Source organism: Rhinolophus sinicus, linkage group LG09 (assembly GCF_036562045.2).
Source record: "Rhinolophus sinicus isolate RSC01 linkage group LG09, ASM3656204v1, whole genome shotgun sequence".
NCBI lineage: Eukaryota > Metazoa > Chordata > Mammalia > Chiroptera > Rhinolophidae > Rhinolophus > Rhinolophus sinicus.
The window spans coordinates 96,954,480-96,974,261 of NC_133758.1; the positions used below are offsets into that span (position 1 = coordinate 96,954,480).

The 19,782-nt window shown below is 35.5% G+C and overlaps 1 protein-coding gene across 14 annotated transcripts in view; it reads left to right on the forward strand.

Moving 5' to 3' along the window:
• HDAC9 (histone deacetylase 9) overlaps window positions 1–19,782 on the forward strand; it is an 858,791-nt gene that overhangs the window by 831,512 nt on the left and 7,497 nt on the right. For all 14 annotated transcript variants that reach the window (XM_074340815.1, XM_019727246.2, XM_019727276.2 and 11 more), the window contains one exon: window positions 3,242–3,389. In XM_074340815.1, the coding sequence (XP_074196916.1) occupies window positions 3,242–3,389 (148 nt within the window). The remainder of the gene's footprint in view (window positions 1–3,241; window positions 3,390–19,782) is intronic.

Sequence of the window (19,782 nt, forward strand, 5' to 3'; positions counted from 1 at the left end):
AAGTGTTTGCTGACCTCTTCAAGGGTTCATAGGCTCACAGAAAAGTAACATTTTCTGTCATAATAAATTTACTGTAATATCCAAGAGTGATATGTAATGTGAGATTAAAAGAATCACAATCATTGAGAATTAGAGCAGGAAGAGACTTTTCGTTTATCATCAAGCCCACAACTATCATTTTATAAATGTGGATATTATGCCCCAGAGTGATCCAAATAATTTCTCTATGTCTAGTGTGGAATCTCCAATCTAGAAATCTTGACTTTCAGTTCAGTGCTCCATTTTTGAGGACTTCTATTCGTACTCTTCAGTGAGCACTTGTCTCCAATTTTATGACAGCTTTGTCAGTGACGTATACCTGGTAACCAGGTGCTTGCAATAGTATAAGGCTGTGAGAAATGAAGAGTAGAAAAATTTAGTCTCAATGTGGTTGTCTCACTTGGTGCAATAAACCCATGCCATTAAGCCAATAAAAGGCGGATGAATAGCGTAGTGCATCTAAGGAATAAGGGTAACTTGTTATTACCAAAGATGATTCCTTTGTGAAGAATATATATAAATCTGTTGCAATGTGCATATTTTTTTTTAATTGGGATTTTCATATATTGAGTCTATTTTTGTATTTTTATATGTATTAGGAGGAGGGTAGAGGAGGATTACAGAATACAGAAAAGGCTACATTTTGGAGTCAGGCATTCCTAGGTGAAGATTTCAGCTTTTCTCTCTGCCTACCAGCCATGTAACCTTCAAAACAATTGCCTAATATTGCCTACATAATCATGAGGATTAAATGAAATTATAAATTCTCAATGTGAACACACCTAACACAGTCCTTGGCACATATTCAGAGCTCAATAATGAGCTCCTATAGTGTTTATAACATATTTTATCCCATAAACCACGAGCTACCTATCGTTTATTTGTGAAAGGCCCCATATTAGTCACTCTAGAGAAAAAGGATAGCATGTCATCCAGCATCACCAGCTTGTGAGTATCATGAACTAAAATAATATTTAATAATATCCCGTGAAACTCATTACAACTGAATGCTCTTAAAGATGAAACACAGCATTTCCAACTTGGGTAAGATTATAATGACACTGTGATCTAGAAAACTTAGGGTCTTGTATGGAGCTGTCAATTCAGGGTCATCTTTCAAAGTTGAGAGAGAGGTAGGGGACACTAAAGAATAAGCCAAGATACGTTTCCATTGCCTACCTCCTAAACCTCTCCTTAGTCCATCTCCTCATTTCTATTCTGTCATTTCCTTTTAGTGTAGACATCATCATTTCTCCCTGGACTTTTGCGAAGATGTGCAATTGGTTTTTCTGCTACCACTCTCATCACCTTCCAATCCATGGTCCACGATCTCTCCAGAGGGATCCTTGAAAAACTTAAACCTGATTCTCTGTCTCTTCTGCATAAAATGGTCTTCATCCCCTGCAAGTTGAAGTCCAAGATCATTCAGGTTATTTAAGATTATGGGTTAATTAGCCCATGCGTATGACAGCAGTCTTTCATCACATCCATACTTTTCCTATGTACCAGCTATGCTTAGCAGTGGACTTTGTACCCCAGTAAACTATAGAAACTTGAGTTTCTGCACATTTATATACACTCTTTCCTTTTCCAGAGATACCTCCTTATTACCACCTCCCTCTATTTCAGCTTGACTAACTTCTGGTGGTCTTTCAAATACTCGATCAAGAGTTACTTTTTTCTGGCAAATCTTCTCTCACTTTCCCATCATCATAAGTAGATGTGCTACTTATTTCCTCTCAGGAACACAGGGACCTTTTCTACACAGAATTGTCATTGTTTGTTAACTGAAAGGGCTGTCTCAACCAGGCCATGAATTTCTTTGTCTTCACTATCTGGCACAGCCTTAGCTTTCGAAAAAATGTTAGTTTGTGGGTTCATTCACAGTTAAAATTGCTATTATTTGGTCCAAACTAAAGCTTTATGATTCTCAGGACATTGGTCAGAATAGGTGATCACAGAAAGTAAAATAGTAGGAGACAACTATGTCAGAAGGTTCTGTTGGCATGGGAGTGGGTGGGGAGACTGGGTCTCCTCCTCTGAGACATTCATTCCTTTGTGAAGCAGTAAGATAAGGAAAGGCCAGTCATGAAATGTTAGTTAGAGCTGGAAGGGATTTGAGATCAGCCCTCTGTTTTGAGAAGCAGTAATAAGTGCTGGAGGAGAGTCTTGCGACCATGAGGCGGTCGGTCAGTGGCAAGGCTGGGTTTGCAACCCAGTTATCCTCCTTCCCCATTCAGTACTCATCCATTTGCCTTTACAATCTACTGCTTTTTGTTGTTGTTTGGTTTTTGTTTGTTTGTTGTTTTTGGAAGTAAGCAAACAATGCATGCCATTTCCCACCTAATTGGTCAGGCTGCAGAGATAGTTCTAACCTGGTGGTCCTGTCAGCACAGAGGGAGGTTCTCCTGCTTTGTTTGGGGCTACAGAACACTGCACACAAAAAATAGCTGGGGGGCTGCAAGAAGGTCTTTAGCTCTGCTCTTTCGTATTTATCCCACTGGCAAGTTCTCATGACATGACCTCCTATTTTCCTCTCATTCTCTTTCCCTGTCTCAAATAAAGAAACATCCCTATGACATATGGAAGAGTTCCAACATCAGCCAGTGCATATATTAAAGTTTTAAATCAATTATTGTTCTAGTACACACCCTGGGGTTAAGAAAGAAAGAACATCCAGGACTAACAAACCTGATTGTTCTGGCAAAGTTGCCACTCAGGTCATGCTGGCATTTCTGGGCTTTTTCTTTTTCTTTAATATTCCAACCTCATTCAAAAAAAAAAAAAAATTAATGGCTCAAGTAGCAATTTTTAACATTACTATTTCATTCAATTTCTCCATGAGACATCTACCTCCCAGTCTCTTGAGGATTGCCCAGGGGGGGTATGATGCCCAGAGTTTGCTTAACTTAGTTGCACAGACAGCTGTCAATCTGATAGTGAGTTCATTAGACCATAGATTACTCTTCACTTCATTACCTTCTGAGAAGGGAGAGACTGCGAGTTGGGAATATGAGTAGTTCCCAACTTGGCATTCTTAGATTGAAAAAACTATTCATAACAGTTAAAAAAACAAATTATAACTATGTATAACATGGAGAATTTCAACTTAACAACTCCTCTGAGTTGGACCCATATGAATATTCCGATTAATACTGCTCTGACTAAAATCCCTATAAAGTATGATGCATTTTTTTTCTAGGCAAGTATTGGAAGTCAGTAAGGAGAGTGGCCGTGCCAAGGGGCTGTGCTCTGGCTGGGGCTCAGTTGCAAGAGGAGACAGAGACTGTTTCTGCCCTGGCGTCGCTGACGGTGGATGTGGAACAGCCCTTCACTCGAGAAGACAGCAGGTAGGAACCCAACATGGGGGAATCATTAAGGTCAGTGACATCTAGACTCATCGTCAATGCTCATGAACCTCTCTCCAGCCTTCCCTTCATCTGTCTTGTCCACCTGTGCCACCTGTCTTCTCCAGAGCCACAGATGTCACAGCACATGCTGTCAACTATCAAGAATTCATTCATTGGTTTCAGTCTTCATGGGAAACACAGAGCTGGAGCATGTGGTTGCAGTTCACACAGAAATGGAGGGGATGAGATAGATGATGAGAAAAATCACTCCTTGTTGGCTAATTCAGTGCAAATTATTATGGAAACAGCTGCTGTGGGCTTCTTCTTCTATTTTTATTTATATTTTTCCACCTGTTCTTTTTCTTTCTCTCATCACTTTGAAATTACTGGTATAACAAAGGGAAAAAAAGGAGAGCAGAAGCTGGATGTACTGCTAAGTCAGTTGAATAGCCTAAATACATACAAGCTCCTTCGATGACTGTCCTAGAGGTACAATGACTAGATAAAGATGGAAGTTGCCCCCAAAGAAGACAGGAATGTATATTATGGAATGTGTAGACTTGAGTCTGATTTTTATTTTTACATTTTGATCTGAAGGGGTTGATTTCAATTAGTCTTCATATGAATATAGCTTTCAGGAAAAAAAAAATACTAAGATTAACCTAAGATTGGGTTTCCTTATTCTTTTAAAAAATATCTGTCGGTTTATGCATTTCGGTGTTCATCGTCCTATCCTGCAGACAATGCTACATGCAGAATGTCTTTTAAGTCTACTGTGACCAAAGCCACCAGAATGTACATACTCGTACATTAACATCGGTGCTTTCTTCAGCTGACTTCAAAGTCACATTTCCTCAATTTAAACACAAATCAGGTGAGGCTTTGCTAAAACTCTGCCAGCTTGCATTTTAAAATTGCTTCTGAGAATGAAATCGGATTCCCTCTGTCAATAATATCACCATTAATTACACAGACCCTGCTACTAGTGCATAGATTGGCAATTTTCCCAAGAATGCATAAATTTGAAGAGTTTTTGCTTTCTCGCTTTTACTGAGTATTCAAAATTTAATGGATTTAACATCTTGTTTTGGTCAAGAGCAGGAGATAAGTTGAATAGGAAATTTCACTTATATGAAATTATTTTTTCTTACCATAACCACTTAAATAACAAATTACCAGTAGGAAAAAAAAAGTTGTACGATATTGTATTAGAAGGCATCTTCATATGGGGGTCTGGAACATAAGGGAAAACTTATTTTATGTCTCTGATAGCATGAGCTAACCCCCTGTTGTTCCCAGCTAAGAACTGAACCAAGTTCATCATCCAAAGACGTTGCAATTATTGCAAAGGCCAAATACAGTTAGTTGTCCGTCATTTGAGGGCTATAAAACTGAGGAAACTAGCATCTGTTAGTGTTGGATATAAAAGGAGAATAGCTATTCTTGAGAATTCGTTTAATATAGAGAAAGGAAGCAGTAAGCGAAATTCCAACCTGAGTGAAATGAATTATAAGTAATTTTGCCCATTAAATCGCAGAGCTTAGAATAAATTAAGAAGAATAAATCCTGTGATGAGCCCCAAATAATATAAAAATCTCAGCCCTTTGGCAAGAGCGAGTGTGCTTGTTTGTCCTCAGGTAGATAGTGTGCTTCCCTCCTGCTGCTCTGCAGGGATCTAATCTTGGCTTCAGTTCAAGTGATTTTTAAGCTTCATCTGATGGCAGAGAGAGTAGGGGAATGGGAATGTTTTGACATAGAGGGAAACAGTTGAAGCTTGTGGCTTCAATTCATGTTTGTTTATCAGTTTTAAACAGATTGTATCTATTTTGATTGATTTTTCTTGTGGGAAGAAAAATGGTTTTGCTTGAAATATTTTCTATGGCTTTGAACTCACTTTTTCAGCAGAGGAAAAGAAAAACTATTCTAGAACTGGCTTTTGCATTTCTATTGAACCATGCATGAATTTCATCTGAGAGAATTAGACAGAGAGAAACCTTGAAAGCCACAGAGCATTTATTCTTTTCAGGGGAATACTATCAGAATTGTCCCCCTACTCAATACAGGCAAGAGGACTTTCAGAATGAGATGAAAAGGTGGAAATGTTCTTGGGCCTTTGTTATGAATGCAGTATTATAAGTGCACAGGAAATTGAAAAATTAGAAAAATCAGAGAGCTAAATGGATGGAAAAGGGTGAAGGCAAGATTCTTTTTATAGGAAATTCTTGCCAGTTATTTTGGAGGATATATTGGTGTTTGGAGTGAGATGACTCATTTTGTACTAAGATTTTGGGTAAAGCAGCTCTTTTCCTGGCCAACTCATATCTGACTCATTTACCACTAGTGAATAAGGGATAAAATGCTCCTGGCTAAGAACCATTGTAAGTATTTTATGTTCATTTTTGGGGGGATGTGGGGGGAGAGGGAGAGATGACAACACAGTGCAGTCATTTCATTTTTATAATTCATTGATAGACCATGAAAAATAAATTATTAGAATAAAGCTGATATGTGGGGATTCATTTTGGGGATGATTAACTGAAATACAGTTTTTCAAATCATAATTTTCAGGTGGCAAAGGACTTGAACAAGGAAAAAAAATGATTGGTGGGTCAGCAAAAAAGTTTAAAAAACTAAGTGGGGCTAAGTTAAGCAGATAGGCCTGGTGACATATAACATATTGTTTTTAAGAGAGAATTGTGATCTTAGGCTTTGTCTATTTTGCCAGGTGACTGTACTTTAAAAGATTATAATTTGCATTGGTCAGATATGTGTTTCAAATGCTTCTACTTTGAAAAGGTCAATGCAGTATTCAGGTTTATTCTTGGAAACTAGTTCAGGATCTGCTGAAAATCAAGAAAAAGGTCTCTCTGTCAAGACTGCAGGATGATAGAGTTAAATTATTGAGAACACATTTACACTCTAGAATTCCTGTTTCTCTTTTTTTTAATCAAAACAAAAACTGAAAGTTAGGTTTCAAATGTGAATTTGATCTATTGATTATAGTGTGAATCATGTTATTTTTTTTAATACAATCTGATATGGTTGTTTATTTAATCATTTCATCTTCAACTTTAGGCAACTTTTCTCATGAATGAAATGATTTCAAGTCATTATATAATATAGAAGCATTAGAAGATATATGATTCTGACTATTTTGGGTTTTGGATAGCTATCGTATTCATGAATATGAAAAAAATGTGTAACAAGAAGATGGAAAATCCCAAGTATCATCTACTTTGGCTTTGAATGACCTATCTGTAGTACCAACAATATTGACAACCCCATTTCCTGTATGTGAAGACTTGTATAGAAATACAGACTATTAAATATCTAGTCATGTCTAATGTACTTAGAAAATCAACTGTTTGCCATGCTTTAAGATTGTGTCTCCAAGACTTCTAGAATCTAAAATATTGCACAAATTATGCAGACTTCTGATTTTTCTCTGTGATACAATTATTTTGAGCACTTGTTTGTCTAACCAGGCAAACATTCCAATTTTATTCTTAATTTCCATCCAGTGTCAACAAAACCTTAGTTGTAAAGTAGGCTGAAATTTGGAAACTCCTGGTGAAGAGAACAGTCTGTCCCTTGTCTTCTTTTTCCTCCTTTTCCAGGGACCATCTTTTTATCTCTTTTATCTCTTTTCAGTGCCAAACATGTGACCTTGGGACATATGTGAAGTCTGACTTAGTATATAGGGATAGTGCTCTCCAGTGCCCAAGTATGTATTTCAGAGGTCCGTTCAGAATTCTTTATAAAGAAGTGTTTAATTTGGAAAGAGAAATGTGTTCTTAAATAGAACCATAAGTATAACGAGATGCATGATACCTGGAGTGTCCTACCAGCTCATCTTAGTCTCCAATCCTTCTCTCCTATGTTCTTACCACTACAGAGGAAGAGGAGAGTGTGTCTCCAGAATCAGCTGGCCAAGTCCAAGTCCCATCTCCCTCTTAATAATTGTGTGATCAGGGACAAGTTACCTATCTCTCTGCACTTTATTTTCCTTGTCTTTAAAATGAAGAGAAATTTTCATCGAGTTTCGAGGATGAAATCACATAAATATATCTTAAGAACTTAACAACTGACACATAGTAAGCACTCAGTAAAGATTGGTTTTTAATATTATTTTCTATAATTTTCTTCTTCCTCAATTTTCTCTGTTTTCCCCTCCATTGGTACATTGATCATCACCCAGTGATCTGTAATATTAGGATACAGAAGCTGTACCTGGGCATCTATATATTTAACTTGTCATATGTTAAATAAATAGTATAGTCATTAAAAACAAGAGTTTGACAAATAATCATTAAGCAATAAATTAACTAATCTGTGGTTGGCTGACTTAAGAACTTTCAGAATGCCCAATACATTGTAGGTAATAAGTAAATACTTATCAAATGAATGAATGAATCTAAAGACAGGAGACAAAACATTGTTAAAAGGGCAACATAACATTTTGTAATGATACCTGAGCTCCTCTTGTCTCTATTTATTATGATTTCTGAGGGAATTAGTGTTTTTATATTTTATAAGAGTTTTCAAAATGTGAATTTTACATTTATTTTCTTTCATAGTACTAATTGACAATGTCCATTTTCAGAGATGTTGACTAACCAGAATCCATAGAACCCATATCACAAAGATGGACTGACTGAGGAAACAAAATAAAGGAGGGAGGGAGAGATGGCGTCTGTTTAAATAGGGAAAGGAATTGTTTTTATGGGGGGAGAAAAATACGGGAGCGATGCTGACAGATCACAGGATTATCCTCCAACCTGCAGGACGAGGAGGGAGAACATCCGGTTCATGCATTTTTTTTAAAACACATTCTGATTATTTTCTATGTGTCAGACAAATATGGGAGCCAGGGTCACAAAGCCGCCCTGCAGTCCTCAAAACATTCCCATACTTGAGGATTGTATTGGTTTTCAATTGCTATCTTTAAAAAATTACTACAAACTTAGTGGCTTTAAATGACAAAAAGGTCAGAAAGCTGACACAGATCTCTTGGGCTAAAATCAAGAGGTTGGCAGGGCCTGGTTCCCTTCTTAAAGCTCTAGGAGAGAATCTGTTTCCTTGACTTTTCTAGATTCTAGAGGCTGCCTACATTTCTTGGCTCATGACTCCCTTCCTGTATCTTCAAAGCCAACAACTTTCCAACTCTCTAACTTTTCTTCAGTCATCCTATCTCTCCCTGATTTAAGAAAAAAGCTGGGAAAGATGGCTTAAATGCCCAGAAAGATCCTCTATGTTTAAAGATACATATGATTAGATTAGACCCACCAGGATAATTTCTCCATCTCAAAGTCCTTAATATTAATCACATCTACAAAGTCAGTTTTGCCATGCAAGGCAACATATTCACATCTTCCAGCAATTAGGATGTACTCGTAGATATCTGTGGGGCCATATTCTTCCTACCACAAGATTAGACATGAACAACCAAGTACAATAAGTGACAAGTCATTTGCTAGATTGAGCTGCAGAATAAAAGAAAACCCACCATAGGCCATGAACTGGGGAACAAATTACAAAGCTGGGACAACTGAGCCAGGAAGAATACATAGGATTTTTACCTAGTAGATAAGAAGAAAGGCATTCAAGATAGAGACAATAACTTGAGCAAACCATCTCTTTTTTTTAACTTCTACTGCCAACACTCAGTCCACAGTACTTTCATCTTTCATCCCAACTCTTACAGTACATTCCTCATTAGTTACCAAAACTACTCTTGACTCCTTTCTGATCTGTTTTCTACACACCAATCAGGAAGCTCTTCGAAACAAAATGAAAAACAACTGGAGAGCAAATCCTGCAATGACTCTGCTTGAAACCCTTCAGTGCCTTTCCATTTCCATTAGCATGAAGACCATCATCCTTAAGAGGACCTGTAAGGTCTACATGATCAGACACTCACCTTCATTTTGTGCCTTATCTCTGACAGCTTTCCTCTTTGTTTTGTGATCTGTGTTCCAACAAAACCTTGTTTCTTTAAAAACAAACAAACAAACAAACAAAAAAACTGATGTATACCTTATATATAATAATACGCACAAATCAAAGTATTTTACCTATTCCTTACTTATATATGCATACAACCCATAATAGGATCCAAAACAGTGTCATCACCCAGGAAGATTACTTGTCCCTCTTCTTTGTCAATGTCACTCCCTCCAGAAGTAAACATTTTCTTTAGTTTTAACTATGTGGATTAGTTTTGCCAGTTCTTGAATTTAATCTAAAGGGAATCATGTAGTATGTACTGGCTTTTATTCCACTAAGCATAATGTTCTTGAGATCCATCCAATCAGGAAATATTTCTTTATTTTTATTACTGCACATTATTCCAGTATACTAACACACCCTGATTTCTTTATCCATGCCACTGTGGATGGACATTTGACTAGTTTCCCATTTGGGGCTATTAATTTTTTTTTCTGATTCTTTCAGTTGAGACATAATTGACATGTAACATTATATTACTTTCAGCTTCTCACCATAATGCTATTTGTACTCAAATAATAGCATCCTTTTCCCCCTTTTACCAGATCCTGGCAACCACCATTCTACTTTCTATTTCTAAGAGTTTGACTCCTTTTGATACCTCATGCAAGTGGAATCATGCAGTATGTGCCTTTCTGTGACTTGGTTTATTTAGCATAATGTCCTCAGGTTTCCATGGTGCAGCATATGACAAGACTTCCATCTTTTTTTAATGGCTGAATTCTTTAATAAATATGAGTGTGTATTACCTCTTCAAGATTCTGTTTTCAATTCTTTTGGATACATACCCAGAAGTAGAATTGCTGGATCATGTGGTTGTTATATTTTTAATTTTCTGAAGAACCTAAGTCTCTATAAAAATTTTGTTCAAGTTTTTATTTTGTGAACACAAGCACTCAGTTTTCTCTGATACATACCTAGGAGTGGAATTGCCGAGTTGTAAGGGAGCCATATATTTTACTTTGTAAGAAACTTCCAAACTGTGTTCCAAAATGGCTGTGCCATTTTTCATTCCCACCATCAAGGAGTGACAATTATAACTGCTTCATAGCCTTACCAACACTTTGTATAATCAGTCTTTATAATTTAGACTTTCTGTTGGATATGTAATGGTATCTCATTGTGGTCTCAAATATTCTCCAAAGAACGCTATTCATGTCCACATCAGGCCTTCTTGGCACATACCCTTCCCTCTGTTTGGAATACTTGTCTTTCTTATCCTCCCACTGACCCCTATGCTGGCTTCCTCATTCTCTTCCCCTTATCCTTTAGATCTCAGATCAAATATGTCTTCCTCTTCTTGGAGTATGTTCACCGACCAATAATACCAAAATCAGAGCAGGTCCCCATTATATTTTTTACATTTCCCATGTAGTTCTAGTGCCCACAACAGAGCCAGAGTGCCTAACACATGCTCAGGAATTATTTCTTCAATCAAAATCAGTAAACTGGAAGCACCAGCATTGGTAAGATGTGGGACTCTGCATGCCTCACAGCTGTGGGAAGGTAAAGTATGGAAGCCATGCTGGAAAGCAGTTTATACCTCTTAGTATACACAAAACATATGACATAGTAATACTGCTCCTGAGAATGTATGCTGAAGACATTCTCATCTAGGGTCATTAGAGTACATGTACGAGGAAGGAAGTTCACTGCAGCTTTATTCATGGTGGATAGACAGGAGGAGTCAAACCAAGGTCAATTATTGGGAGAATGAATAGTTAAAATGTGGTGAATGTACACAATGGAGATGCTATTTAGTACTTAGACGCTACAGACTAGATGAACGTAACTACGTGGGTAGATCTCCTAAGTACAGTACTGAGTGAGAAAATTAAGCAAGACCAATGATACCTGTCTATATAAAAATCAAGTTTATGTAAAATAAAAATATATGCCCACAAAAATATATAGCTTTAAAGAATGCCCTATGAACAAAATCATGTACAAAGCAAGCATTGGATTGCTTGCCTTGGAGAAAAAAGAGGAAGTAAGATAGAGGGATTAAATTAAATTACTAAAATAAGAGAAAATGTGTTTTATAAATAACATTATTAACATTCATTAACAAATACTGTTTTAAAAATCATAGGATATCAAATACCTGTTTAAGGGGAAAATACAAGAATTGTATGCTATCTTAAGTTAAATTCTTTCTTTTCTGCTTTTGTTTTGTTTTGTTTGTTTCAGGTGTACAAAGCAACATAATAGACATTTACATCCCTCACAAAGTGATAACCTCCTCAGGTCTACTACCCCTCTGACGTCGTATACAGCTGTTACGATACCATTAACTATCTTCCCTATGCTGTACTCCACATCCCGTGAATATATATATACAGAGGGTGCTAAAAAAATGTGTACACATTTTAAGAAAGGAAAACTGTATTAATATTGTAATACTCAATATATGAGTATACTGATAACAAAAGATGAATACAAATCACATTTGACTTCTGCAATTACAAGAGGTGCTCAAAGTGGTTACCATCAGCATAATTTTAATACAGTATTTCCTTTCTTAAAATGTATATACATTTTTGGCACCCTCTGTGTGTATGTGTGTGTGTTTGTGTGTACGTATGAACATATATGTATATATCTAAGTATATATATTTAACTATGTATATATTTAATTATATATAATTTTATATGTAATTAATATGTATTTAATTATAGCTGACGTTCAATGTTATTCTACTTCAGCTTCAGGTGTATAGTCCATTGGTCAGGCTTTACACAGTCTATGAAGTGCTCATCTGGCACCCTACATAATCTTTACATTATTGATTGTATTGCCATACTGTTATCCCCGTGACTACTAACTTGCACTTTCTAATTCCTTGACCTTCTCCCCTATCCCTACCCCATCCCATCTAGCAACCATCAGTTTTTTTCCCCTATATGTATAAGTTTGTTTCTGTTTTGTTTGCTTGTTTATTCTGTTCTTTAGTTTCCACATATAAGTGAGATCATATGGTATTTGTCTTTCTCAGTCTGACTTGTTTCACTTGGCATAATATTCTCTAGGTCCATCCATGTTGTTGCAAATGGTAAGATTTCATTCTTTTTTATAGCCGAGTAATGCTCCATTGTATGAATGTACCACAGTTTCTTTATCCAGTCATCTATTGATGGGCATTTCGATTGTTTCCATATCTTAGCTATTGTGAATAGTGCTGCAATTTTTTTGAATTAGTGTTTTGGATTTCTTTGGATAGATACCCAGGAGTGGAATTCCTGGGTCAGAAGGTAGTTCCATTTCAATTTTTTGAGTAAGTCCATACTGTTTTCTATAGTGGCTGCACCAATCTGCAATCCTACCAACGGTGCACAAGGGTTCCCTTTTCTCCACATCCTTGCAAACACTTGTTGTCTGTTGATTTATTGATGATAGACATTCTGACTATCAGAATGGTATCTCATTGTGATTTTTATTTGCATTTCTCTAATGATTTCTTTGTGTGTAAATTATTATAACCTATGATTACTGGACTGCACTAATCGTTCCCTTAATATATGAAATGTTTGTCCCTGAAGATAACTATCAATGTTCACTGTGAATTTGGCTTGCTATAGTAGAAGTTTATATCTTTCAATTAGCTAAACTATGGTACTAAAATTTATCTTTGGAGGTTTTATTTTTACCTTACTGTGTCTCTCTACCTCACCTAATTGCAAATGGAATTAAATTCAGTGAGATAAAGATTCGTCTCTTCCCTTCCCCCATCCCTTTCCACAACTGTGTTTTTGTTAATCAAGGTAAATGTGGTATGTCCATAGATGATTGGAATGGAGTACCCCCGCATTTCCAAAGCATTGCTTCTCACCCTTTCACCAAAAACAATGATTAAACGGTCATCCTAAGCCAGTTCACTTTCTAAGTGTTTCATGAAGATGATTTTTTTAAATGTCATCTTTTAAAAAAATTTTACACATATAGAATAATTACTTAGGGTCAAGGATTAAGTAAAATTAGCACCACCTCCCCTGACAGCTATGGATATGAGAAGGGAGATATTGTAAATAATTACAATGGCAGAAATAAATAATATAATTTTTCTGTAATTGTTTAATGCTTTACAATATATAAAGCATGTTCTCTTAAATTAACTCATTCGATTCTCACAACCCTGAGGGCAGGTCAGGGATTATCATTTTAATTTTAAAGAGAAAAATTTTAATAATAACCTAGAGATGGTGATTTGCTCAAAGTTAAATTTTTGTAAGTGGCAGAGCTGAGACTTAAACATAGGACATCTGTCTTGAAATTCAGGATATTTTCCAACATGTTGTACTACTAATACTACTTAAATGTTTCAAGACACAGAAAGAATTGGCTGGTTATGTGTATACGTATTTGATTTAGCAAAATGTGGGGAGCAGTAAATGGACTATTTAAGAAAGTGGTTAATATACAATGATTTTGAAGGGAAGAAAGGAAAGAGAAGCATCTGATGGAAAGCTTTATATTTTACCTGTAAGTTCCCATGTTTCAACAGAAGAGGCTCCATTTTTGCAAGTGATGGAGTTGTACTGCAGACACCCTGCTCATGTCGTCCTGCCCCAGACCCAGAGCAACAGGGATTGTGAAGAATCAGGGAAACCTAACACCACGAAAGAACACAATAAACTTCCAGTAACTGACTCCAGAGAAATAGAGATGCATGAATTGCCTGTAAAAGATTAGGAAATAATCATTTTAAAGATGCTCAAAGAGTTATAAGAGAACACAGATAAACATTTGAACAAAAATTAGGAAAACAATACAAGAACATAATGAGAAGTTCAACAAAGAGATAGAAAACATTGAAAAGAACCAAACAAATTTTGGAGCTGAAGAATACAATAACTGCACTAAATAATTCTTTGTAGAGCTCAACATCAGATTGAACCTAACAGAAGAAAGAATCAGTGAACTCAAAGACAAATCATTTGAAATTATCCAGTCAAATGATTAAAAGGAAAAAGAATGAAAAGGAATGAAGAAAGCCTATTAGACTTTAAGGACACCATTAAGATAACTTATGAATTATTGGTCCCATGAGGAGAAAAGTAGAAGAAAGGGGTAGAAAGTTTATTTAAAGTAGTAATGGCTGAGAACGTCCCAAACCTGAGGAGAGATTTAGACATCCAAGTTCATGAAGCTAATAGGTCAGCCGAAAATTTCAATTCAAAATGATCCTTCTCCAAGATACCTTACAATAAAACTGTCTACAATCCAAGACAAAGACAGGATTTTAAAAGTAGCACGAGAAAAATTATCTCACACAAGGGAGCCTACATAAGGTAATTAGTGGATTTCTCAGCAGAAATCTTGCAGGCCAAGAGAGAGTGGGACGATATAGCAAAAGTGCTGAAGGAAAAACTGCCAACCCCAATACTTTATCTAGCAAAGTTGTCCTACAGAAGTGAAAGTGAGATAAAAACTTTCCAAGGGGCCAGCCAGGTGGCTCAGGCTGTTGGAGCTCTGTGCTCCTAACTCCGAAGACTGCCAGTTCGATTTCCACATGGGCCAGTGGGCTCTCAACCACAAGGTTACCAGTTCAGTTTCCTCAAGTCCTGCAAGGGATGGTGGGCTCCGCCCCCTTCAACTAAGATTGAACACAGCAACTTGAGCTGAGCTGCCACTGAGCCCCCAAATGGCTCAGTTGGTTGGAGCGCGTCCTCTCAACCTCAAGGTTGTCGGTTTGACTTCCGCAAGGGATGGTGGCCTGCTCCCCCTGCAACTAGCAACAGCAACTGGACCTGGAGCTAAGCTGTGCCCTCCACAACTAAGACTGAATGGAAAACTACTTGAAGCTGAACGGCACCCTCCACCACTAAGATTGAAAGGACAACAACTTGACTTGGAAAAAAGGCCTGGAAGTACACACTGTTCCCCAATGTAGTTCTGTTCCCCTTCCCCAATAAAATCTTAAAAAAAAAAAAAAAAAAGTAATTGCGTTTAAAAAAAAAAAAAAAAATCCCAAACAAACAAAAGCTGATGTAGTTCAGCACCATAAGATCTGCCTTACAAGAAATGCTGAAAGTTCTTTAAGCTGAAAAGAAAGGATAATAATTTCATGAAAATATATGGAAATGTATAACACACTGGTAAAGGTAAGTATAGTCAGATTCAGAATACTCTACTATTGTAATATGGTGATGTGTTACTTAACTCTAGTATAAAGATTAAAGGACAAAAGTATAGAAATAGCCACAATAAGTTGTTAATGGATGAACAATGTAAAAAGAGGTAAACTGTGACAATACAAACATAAAAGGTAGGGTGGAGTAAAAGGGTAGAGTTTTGTGTGCAATTAAAATTACATTGTTGTCTGGTTAAAATTGTCTTTTACATCTGTAAGCTGCTTGAAGAAAACCTCAGGGTAACCACAAAACAAAAACCTATAGTAGATACACACAATACAAAGAGAAGGTAATCAAAATATACCACTATGGAAAATTATCAGTTTTCAAAACAGAAAACAATTGTTTCAAAAACAAAATTGTTTCAAAACAGAAAACAATTAACGAGATGGCAATAATAAGTCCTTAACTATCATCAATAATTATTTTAAATGTAAATGGATTATACATGCCAATCAAAAGGCATGAAGTGGCTGAATGGATTAAAATAAAAAATAAAAAAGACCCAACTATATACTGCCTACAAAAAATTCACTTTAGTTTCTAGGACACATATAGCCTCAAAGTGAAGGGATAAAGATATTCCAAGCAAATAAAAACCAAAATAGAGTAGCTACACTGATATCAGAAAAAAATAGTCTATAAGTCTAAAACTAACAAGACACAAATAAGGTCATTATATAGTGATAAAGAAGTCAATTTGGCAAGAGGATACAACAATTTTAAATATATATGCACCCAACACCAGAACAAATACGAGCAGATCTAAAGGGAGTAATAGATAGCAATACAGTAATAGTAGGGGACTTCAGTACCCCACTTTCTACAATTGATAGATTATCCAGACAGAAAATCAATATGGAAACATTGGACATAGTCTATACTTTAGACCAAATATACCTCACAGACATACCCAGAACATTCCATCCAACAACAGGAAAGTGTACATTCTTTTCCAGTGCACATGAAACATTTTCCAGAATAGTTCATGTGTTAGATCACAAAACAATCCTTAGCAAATTTTAAAAGACTGAAGTAGTAGCAAGTATCCTTTCTGAGCACAATGGTATGAAACTAGAAATCCATAACAGTAGGAAAACTAGAAATTTCACAAATATGTGGAAATTAAACAACATACTCCTGAACAACTAATGGATCAAGGACTAAATCAAAATAAAATAAAAATTTTTCTTGAAACAAATGAAAATGAAAACACAACATAACAAAACTTAAGGGATGCAACAAAAGCAGTGCTAAGGGGCAAATTTACAGCAATTAATGCCTACATTAAAAAAGAAGAAGAAGAAGAGGAGGAGGAAATGGAGGAGGAAGAGAAGAAGAAGAAAGATCCCAAATAAACAACCTAACGTTACACCTTAAGGACTAGAAAAAGAACAAACTAAGCCTAAAATTAGCAGAACAAAGGTTAACAAAAATCAGAGCAGAAATAAATGAAATAGAGAATAGAAAAACAAAGGAAAAGATCAGTGAAACTAACAGTTGTTTTTTTAAGATTTAAAAAAATGCTAAATCTTTAAGTAGACTTACCAAGAAAAGAGAGAGAACTCAAATAAATAAAATTATAAATGAAAGAGGCGACATTACAACTGATATAGCACAAATACAAAGTGTCATAAGAGACTACTATGAACAATTATATACCAACAAATTGGACAATCTTCAAGAAATCATAAATTTGTAGAAGCATACAACCTATCAAGACTGAATTATGAAGAAACAGAAAATCTGAACAAGCCAATTACAAGTAAGGAAATTGAATCTGTAATCAAAAACCTTGCAAAAAAGAAAAGCCCAGTCCCAGGTAGTTTCACTGGTGAATTCTTCCAAAAATTTCAGGAAGAATTAACACTGATCCTTCTCAAACTTATCCAAAAAATAAAGAGGAGGAAACACTCCCAACTCAACTTATGCAGGCAACATTACCCTAATACCAAAGCCAGATAAGGATACTCCAAAAAATCTATAGGCCAATATCCCTGACAAACATAGATGCAAAAATCCTCAAAATAATACTAACAAATCAATTTCAACAGGACATTAAAAGGATTATACACCATGATTAAGTTGTATGTGAGGATGGCTCAAATATGCAACTCAACACAATATGATACACCACATTAATAGAATGAAAGATAAAAATCATATGATCCTCTCAGTAAGTGCAGAAAAAGCAATTGACAAAAATCAATATCTTTGATAATAAAAACTCAGCAAATTGAGTATAGAGGGAATGTACCTCAACATAATAAAGGCCATATATGACAGACCCACAACTAACATTATTTTCAACAGTAAAAGGTTGAAAACTTTTCCTTTAAGATGAGAAATAAGAGTGTTTCATTGCTGATAACATGATCTTAGATATAAAAAATGCCAAAGACTCCACCAAAATAAACAAATTCAATAAAGTTTCAGTATACAAAATAAAATGTATGCACTAAAAACAATAAAGACTCTGATGAAATAAATTAGACACAAATAAATGGAAAGGTATTCCATGTTCATGGATTAGAAGAGTTAATATTAAAACCTCCATATTACCCAAAGTCATCTATAGATTCAATGCAATTCTTTTCAAAATTCCAATTACATTTTTTGTAGAAATAGAAAAAACACCCTAAAATTCATATTCAACTACAGAAGATCCTAAACAACCAATACAATCTTGATAAAGAACATAGCTAGAGGCATCACACATCCTGAGTTCAAACTATATTACAAAGCTAAAGTAATCAAAGCAGTATGCTACTGGCATAAAGGCAGACATATATACCAATGGATTGGAATTGAGAACCCAGCAATAAACCCTCACATATGTGGTCAACTAATATTTGACAAGGGATCCCAGAATACTCAACAGGGAAACAATAACCTCTTCAATAAATGGTTTTGGAAAAACTGCATATTCACATGTAAAAGAATGAAATTGGACCCCTATCTTACACCAGTCACAAAACATTTAACCCAAAATGGATGAAGGACTTAAATGTAAGATCTGAAACGGTGAAACCCTTAGAAGAGAACATGGGAAAAAAGCTCATTGACATTGGTCTTTGCAATGATTTTTTGGATATGACAACAACAACAACAACAACAAAAAGCAATAAAAATAAACAAATGTGACTACATCAAACAAAACTTCAATCAACAAAATGAAAAGGCAACATATGAAATAGAAAATAATTGCAAACCAGATATCTGATAAGGGGCTAATATCCATAATATATATGGAACTCACACAATTCAATAGCAAATAATAATTATATAAGAATAATAATAATCCAATTTAAAAATGGACAAATGATTGAATATTTTTTCTGTAGAAGACAAACAAATAGCCAATAGCTACATTAAAAGGTGCTCAATATAACTAATCATCAAAAAATGCAAATCAAAATTACAACGAGATCTCTCTTTACGTCTGTTAAAATGGCTGTCATGAAAAAAAAGATAACAAGTATTAGTGAATAAATGGAGAAAAGGGAACTCCTGTGCACTGTCAATGGTAACATAAATATTAGTATGGCCCTGTGGAAAGCAGTATGGAGGGTCCTCAAGAAATTAAATGTAGAACTACCATGTGATTCAGTAATCCCACTTCTGGATATTGATCTAAAGGAAACAAAATCACTATCTTAAAGAGATATCTGCACGCTCATGTTCATTGCAGCATTATTCACAATAGTTAAGACAGGGAAACAACGAAGTGCCCATTGCCTGATGAATGGATAAAGAAAATGCAGGATATATGTGCAATGGGATATTGTAGAGCCATAAAAATAAGAAGTTTCAACATGGTTCTCATCATAACAACAAAATAATGGTAATTGGGTGAAGTGAAGGATGTGTTATTGTGGTACTTTGCAGTATATATGTGTATCAGTTTATCACATTGTACAGCTTAAACTTCCACAATGTTATATGTCAATCATGTCTCAATCAAGTTAGGGGCAAAAAGCAATAGGAAAAATCAGTCTCCATTAGAGTCCCTCAATTGAGAATGCTATACATTATATTCTCAGATGTAAATAAGTTTGTATGCTTATGTATAAATTAGTTTAGTTACTTAAATGTTTTTCTTAGTTTAAAATTTTTCTTGTAATGCTGATAATTTCAGTTTGGAAGGATTTTAATAGACTGTTAATCATTTAAATAGCTTTTATCTTATAAAACACTTTCTCACAACCTCCTTATGCAGTATAGTCTTGGACAGACCGTAACTTCCTAAGAAATG